Below are 6,670 nucleotides of genomic sequence, written 5' to 3'. Positions count from 1 at the left end.
TATGGTTAATCAAAAGTAAACCATGAGATGTATATGCCAACAAATTGCTCTCCAGCAAACCTCTATATTCACAAAAACAATTTTGCATTTTTAAAATTTTCAAATACCTGTCTTCAAATATTTTCGATACAAATAATATACACGTAATCTGATTTTTCATCAATGGCCTTGCCTTTTTAAAGAAAGAACGAAAAACCACCGATCATTGCCCTCGTATTTGAGGGCATCCACACATTGCAATATACTTTATCAATATGGACACTAGCTGAAGCACCTAACTTACTGGGATAAAACGGATATAGTGTTTCAATATTCAATCAACAAGTTGTTTAATTTAAAGCTTGACTAAACATTGTCCCCACAACTCCCATAAATAGTTAGCGGATTAAAGTATGATAAATCTATAGTATTCTGAAATAAATTCAGAATTAAATGTGTTATGTAGAGATTATACTTACTATTATCTTTAGTTCCTCATTCGGAACATGAATAGAAGGAGGAGCTGCGTTCTGTTTCCTTGGTACTTCACTCAGTTTCTTTTCAGGCTGACAAGAGAACAGATCGTAAAAAATGAGTTGCCTGGTAGTGCTGGGACGTGTTCTTATTGTTGTTATAAACATAATATTTCTGGTGAGTACATTTTATTATTTATGTACAATCATTGTAAACTTTTAAATTAAAAAAGTTTTTTTCAATGTTTCGATCAAGTACACTATTTTTCTACAAAGAGACGTAGTATCGTATTTGAAAAGGAGTGCCAAATTTTTTTCTTAGCTAAGAAACAAGAAAAAAAGAAGAGTAACAAAAAATATCAAAAATTGAAAAATACATATTTGGACGTTTATTAATATAGTTGGGGTAGGGGTTGCAGTAGGTGCTGGCACGAAAAAGATCCCTCCCTGCTCAATGGCCCCGAGTGCCGATTATTTGCAAAACATAGTAGCACATATTTAGTCATTTTGTGACAAAATAAGGGAAAACCTTTTAATGGACATTTTCACCATTAAAATGTTATGTTTTGAAATAAGTGAGAGCGGTCCCACTTGACTCCCTGATACTAAGTATGTGCTTTATCATGCTTATGGTGAATCTACTTGTAAGTGGATTGACAAATCCCATTACCCAATAGTAAGTCTGTAGTCCTATATAGTACTTCTATGAAGTACATTTAGCATTGTGAAATGAGGAAGATGAATTGAATGATAATCTTTGACGCAATCTACTTTGCAACACACCAGCAATGATAAATGTCAGTCTTGAGCTTCCTTGTTAGAAATACGAACATAGAATGAAAGAAAAAAATGATACTTTTGTAAAATATAAAGTACAGTAATAAATTTAATTAAAAAAGAGATAAATTATATGTTTTCGAATGAAATATAATTATATGGATATATCGAACAGTATTCAAGCTATAAAGCCAATTAAATACTACAAAATTGGAACAGCGCAAAAACGGACCTTCAAAACATCAGAGGGGCGTTCGGGTTCCATGTGGGAGTGAGCATTCGACTAAAACTTTTTTCAAACTCATAACCTTAAATTATTTTGACTATTCCTCATATTATATTATCTTATTGATAAAACTTTTTTTAAATCCTATTTTTGGATTAAATTTTACCGAAAGGTAAACTTGACGAAAGCAAATCATAATTTATTAAAGTAAATGATTTTTTTTCAAGCAGTACAATTTTCCAATTAATTTAGATACAATTTATGAACGACAATATGTCGGATATCATACATAATTCCAGTAATTCAATTAGTAATTAGTTTTTTTGTAAAATATGGAATAGTCTATAATTTTGAACACAGTTGGGTTTTTTTTTCTTCCAAAGGAGGTAATAAAATACAACCTACAAATCTGGTACATATGGACGTGGGACTGATTAAATTTTTCGAACTGAAAAGATTTTCGATATGATAGTTATTTTAATTTTGAAAATCATTTGAAAAAATAATACGAACTGACAAGATTTTCGATATTATAGTTATTTCAATTTTCAAAATTATTTTTAAAAAAAATAATAAAAATAATAAAATAAGTGTTCTCTTTGCAGGTTCTTGGCCTGGTGTTTTTCGCTATCGGATTGATATGTTTAGTGGGAGAAAGTTTACTGGAACCTTACTATAAAACTGCTTTGGCTACCTTACAAACTCAATTGGAGAATAATAACTTTGGGACTGTGGATTTTTCTTCCTTCAGCCTCAGTGATTTGATTGGTGGATTAGGGTACTTTTTCGTTGGTCTAGGCCTCTTTCTTTTGATCATTACGATTCTTGGGTGTTGCGGAGCTTGCTGTAAAGTGAAATTTATGTTGATTGCTTATGCAATCATCGTCATCGTTATTCTCGTCGGAGAACTCATTTTCGTTGGAATCCTCTACGGTTCACCAGACACGGTATGGAAAAAGTCTTACAAAGAATTTTTTATCCTGAAAATATTATTTCCATTATGTCATTTTATATTTTTACCTTTTCTTGCTCAAAATTGACAAAGAAAAATATATTCCTCTACAAAATATTTTACAGATAAAAGATGAAATAAGGAATCCGTTGAAAACGTCTATTCAGAGCGATTACATGGGGTTTAATGGAACAAACATCGTCAGTCTGGGCTGGAATTTTGCACACAGACAGGTAAAGCCAACACATAGAAACATAGATTGTAAATATACCCTGTATCATGCAAATCTCCTTCTACATGAACATTGAGCAATCCAAATAAAGATCATAGCCACTCTATTCAAATAAATTCACACTTAACTTTAAAAAGACTTCAAATTTTATCTTCTATGTATATTTAACAGCTAATAACTTTAATTAAAATAATTCTAAATAGAAATTTCTTTCTAGTTTCCACATAAAAAGCTTTGACTTCAGACTAGATAACAGTTATGATATTCAGATAGAAACAAAGCTGTAAATAGTAATAGCAATTTTTTATAATTCCCATAGTTTGAATGTTGTGGAGTGGACAGTTACAATGATTTTACTGGAGCAGCACAATGGAACACAAATTACGGAACTGGTCTAAAAGCTCCAATAACGTGTTGCGTAAATATCCCAAATTCAGCGACACCAACGTGTGCAACGACACCAGTAGATATATACACCAAGGTTAGCTATTACGTATAAATTATAGCTTGTTTTACAAGTGTACTAGAAGTTAAACGTTAAAAAGCCTACATGGAACAAAAAAGTAACATTAAAAGGACTGGGCGTGTGGGTGGGCATTTTTAGACTATATTGTTCTCCTTTAGAAGGAGAGCTCCAAATAAAGATAATTATAGAAAATTGATCAAAATTTGAAACTAAAATGTATGAAAGTTTTCTTTATCAAATGATAGTTGATAACCCATGATATCATATCAAAAAAGGTATTTGACGGTTAATTTGTTGACTTTCCTCCCCAGCCTCCTTACAACATCACGTAGTAGTGGAAAAAAACTTAAGAGTTTTCTTATAGAGTTATAAAATAGATATTTCACTTTATTACAGAGTTGTTTTGATGAAGTGTATAATATGCTGCTGGGGAATGTTGCTTTGGTGGCAGGTTCCATTGCTGGATGCGGAGTCTTCCAGGTATAACACTAAGGAAAGCCCAGTACACACTTAATATTGTGACAGAAAGCATTATATTCATTTCTATACATAGAGATTGTGACATTAAGCCAACACTATGGGTATCATGTCACCTATGTGTTCACAATGTTTAATGTTAAAAAAAAATCCTTAAAAGATTGTGAATTTACTTTATTTCAATACTATATTACATATTACATATATAACAATATTTATATAAAAAAAAGTTTTCAGATAAGCAATAAGCATGTAAAGAAAAATCTTATAATAATAATTTAAAATTTTCTTGTTAGAATAATGTTAATCTTGAATTTTTATTTTTGCAGCTTGTTTTAATTATCTTTGCTCTTGTCATCTTTTGTGATGCACGACAGTCATCAAAAGTTGATCCCAAACAATGGTAATAACTTTTTCTGAGCTTTATTTCAATCTTTAATGACATAAATTACTGTTCAAAATAACTGAATTCTTCAATTGTTACCAATTAATAACTTTTTAATGCTTTGATATTATTTGCGTAGATAAGAATCTGTACCTGTCGATCTGGCTTAAATTAATTTAATAATAGGGGAACTGATTTCTTCTTTACCACATTGGGTAATTTTTGGTAGTCTAAAGCTACATAACCAATTACATTTTCTAGCCAAAACAAATACTTTGCATTGGTAGCTTTTGAAGTGAAAACTTTATGCAAAGGTAAAATACAAATGCACTTACAATAGTCATAAAATCGTTTTATTGAAATTTAAAACATGTCGACAACACGAGTCGTGACTGCGGCCTTTCAGGTTCATAAATCGACGACTTTATATTTATAAATGCAGACACTGTATTATGTTCACGTACGGTACATATCCATATGTTGATACGGTATATACCATGAACTCTAAATAAAAGACACCACAAAGTCTGATTGTTTGAATTTTTATAAATTTTGCTGGAAAAGGGCACTGATGTCAAAATAAGAACTAAACTATTCGATAAAGGAAATACCATCAACTTTTCTATCGTACTTCTTTTATTTGTGTAGCAATGCATGTATACCATTATCACTTGCATATGGAGTTCATGCATGGTTCAACGTACAAAAAATGGCTAAAACAAGATAAGCAAGCTATTGACCAACAAGCAATGACACACAGATATGAGCAATCAACATTTCGCATTTTTCTATGGTAGAAACAATGACCTCGTCAACAAATACAATCAAATAATGTCTCACATATTCGTACAAGTTGTTAGGCCATTATTTTCACATTGAATTGTTTCTGGGTTTTCCCTTTCACCCCATCATTACCAGGAACACATAACGATGAGTGGATGCTTACTCCTTCATGACGCTTGATCCCACCTCTGATATTTTTAAAAGTTCTCACTCTGATCAAAATTGGTTTAGTTTCTATAGACTTTTAGTTTGATTACAGTTCTTCTTCTCATACTTCATTTCACAAATGTCCAATGTTAGGTACTTTTTTTTTTTACAATGCGTACGAGTTTTTCTTTTCTTTTTTTTTTTTTAAAATGCAAGCTGTATTTGTTTTCAAAACTATTGATTATATGTTAAAATATTTTTAAAATACTGATTTGCATAAAAAAAAACAGAGAAAATTGAAGTTTGTTCTGAATAAACAAAACTTAGAAAAATATTGAATGCGTTGCAATCTGAATTTACGTTATATACATTTTTTTCAAGGAAAACCTTACACAATATAGGAAGTAAAAAACAAAATTAAAATTAAATCCAAAGCTGATAGTTGGTAAAAGATTTTTTTCAAATATGTCAGTTCGGGATCTATATATAAATTTCTTGATAGCTAGCTAGAACTTAACCTAAATAAACGAGGGAATACATGAGACAGAATATTGAATTTTTAAAATTCAATTTGTTTGAACGATGGGTTATACAAATAGTGCATTTTTGACAAGGTGATCTTTTAAAATGCCGCTTATAATAGATAAAACAACGAAACAAAACACAAGCTTAAAGCAGGTTTAATTTTTTTAATTGATCCGATTCTACTTAAAATTGATTTTAATTTTTGTTGTACAATGATTTCCATAGCAGTTACGACTTTTTCATTCCAAAGTCACGTAATACAGGAACGTAATACAAATACTTCTCAGATTCTAGATTAATATTGTATTGAAATACAAACAAAGGGGTGTGTTCCTCATAATTTTAAAATACTTACAGGGAACGGAATAGGTAAGGAGTGCGGAGATAGAAAGACCTGAATGTAGATTAATTCTCATATACATGTATATACAAGTATAGACAAATGATTCACGTATTAGATTCTCTCTATTGAAGTGGGTTTTTTGAAATTTGTCTAAGTAAAATGATTCTCTCTCTCATAAGTAGATTTTTATTTGATATTATTTTACTTAAATTAGAAACAGTCATTTTTGACAAACTTTATCAATTTCTCACTCTTCTCTTACAAGTCCATTTCTTTTGTCTTGACTTGAAACTGTAGGTTGATCTCAATTTCTTTTAATTAATTAATTCTTTTGATTTATCTTATTTAAATTAGAGTTATACTTTAGTCTTGAAACAAGAGATTTCAATATCTGAGTCTGCAATTTCATTAATGGCTGATCAATCATGAGACGTAGGGCTTATATTTTGAAAACAATTTCAAAAAATATTATGCTGATCATGTTAACAGTTTTATTTTGATGAGATTTTTTTAAATTTTATTTTCAGATCTTTTAACAATCCATCAGCTCCAACTCCAAGATAAAATTTTCGAAGGAAAAGGGAAGTTACTCTTTGGAAAATTCTGCTTCCGTCCAAAATTGAATAAAATAACCTTGTATATTTTCATGAAGTGGAAAAATTATAATGAATAGCTGGGGAAATATTTTAGTGAATATATAGTAAACTGGGAACAATGAATTTTTCTGTCCTTTGGTCTAAATTAGAGATTGTTATCGTCTGCAGTGCAGGGACGCCATTGTTTATTGTTGAATTTTTATATGTGATTAATTTAATTGTTTATTTTTTATGTTTGCTTCCTGATGATGAAGGTTGATTTGACCTGAACTGCTACCGTTTATATAATAAATTATTTTTTTTATTGTT

General features: G+C 30.2%; 1 protein-coding gene across 1 annotated transcript; it reads left to right on the top strand.

Moving 5' to 3' along the window:
* Positions 1-477: 477 nt before the first annotated feature.
* Positions 478-6,670, top strand: LOC134238579 (tetraspanin-1-like). The gene is made up of 7 exons (XM_062720692.1): positions 478-630; positions 2,061-2,402; positions 2,533-2,640; positions 2,959-3,120; positions 3,502-3,585; positions 3,912-3,985; positions 6,293-6,670. Coding segments are annotated over exons 1-7 (831 nt in total). The 5' UTR covers positions 478-570; the 3' UTR covers positions 6,294-6,670.

This window comes from Saccostrea cucullata, unplaced genomic scaffold (genome assembly GCF_032062105.1).
Source record: "Saccostrea cucullata isolate Sc308-1 unplaced genomic scaffold, CSIRO_AGI_Scuc_v1 ctg63, whole genome shotgun sequence".
NCBI lineage: Eukaryota > Metazoa > Mollusca > Bivalvia > Ostreida > Ostreidae > Saccostrea > Saccostrea cuccullata.
This window is presented reverse-complemented; position numbering and strand designations above follow the sequence as displayed.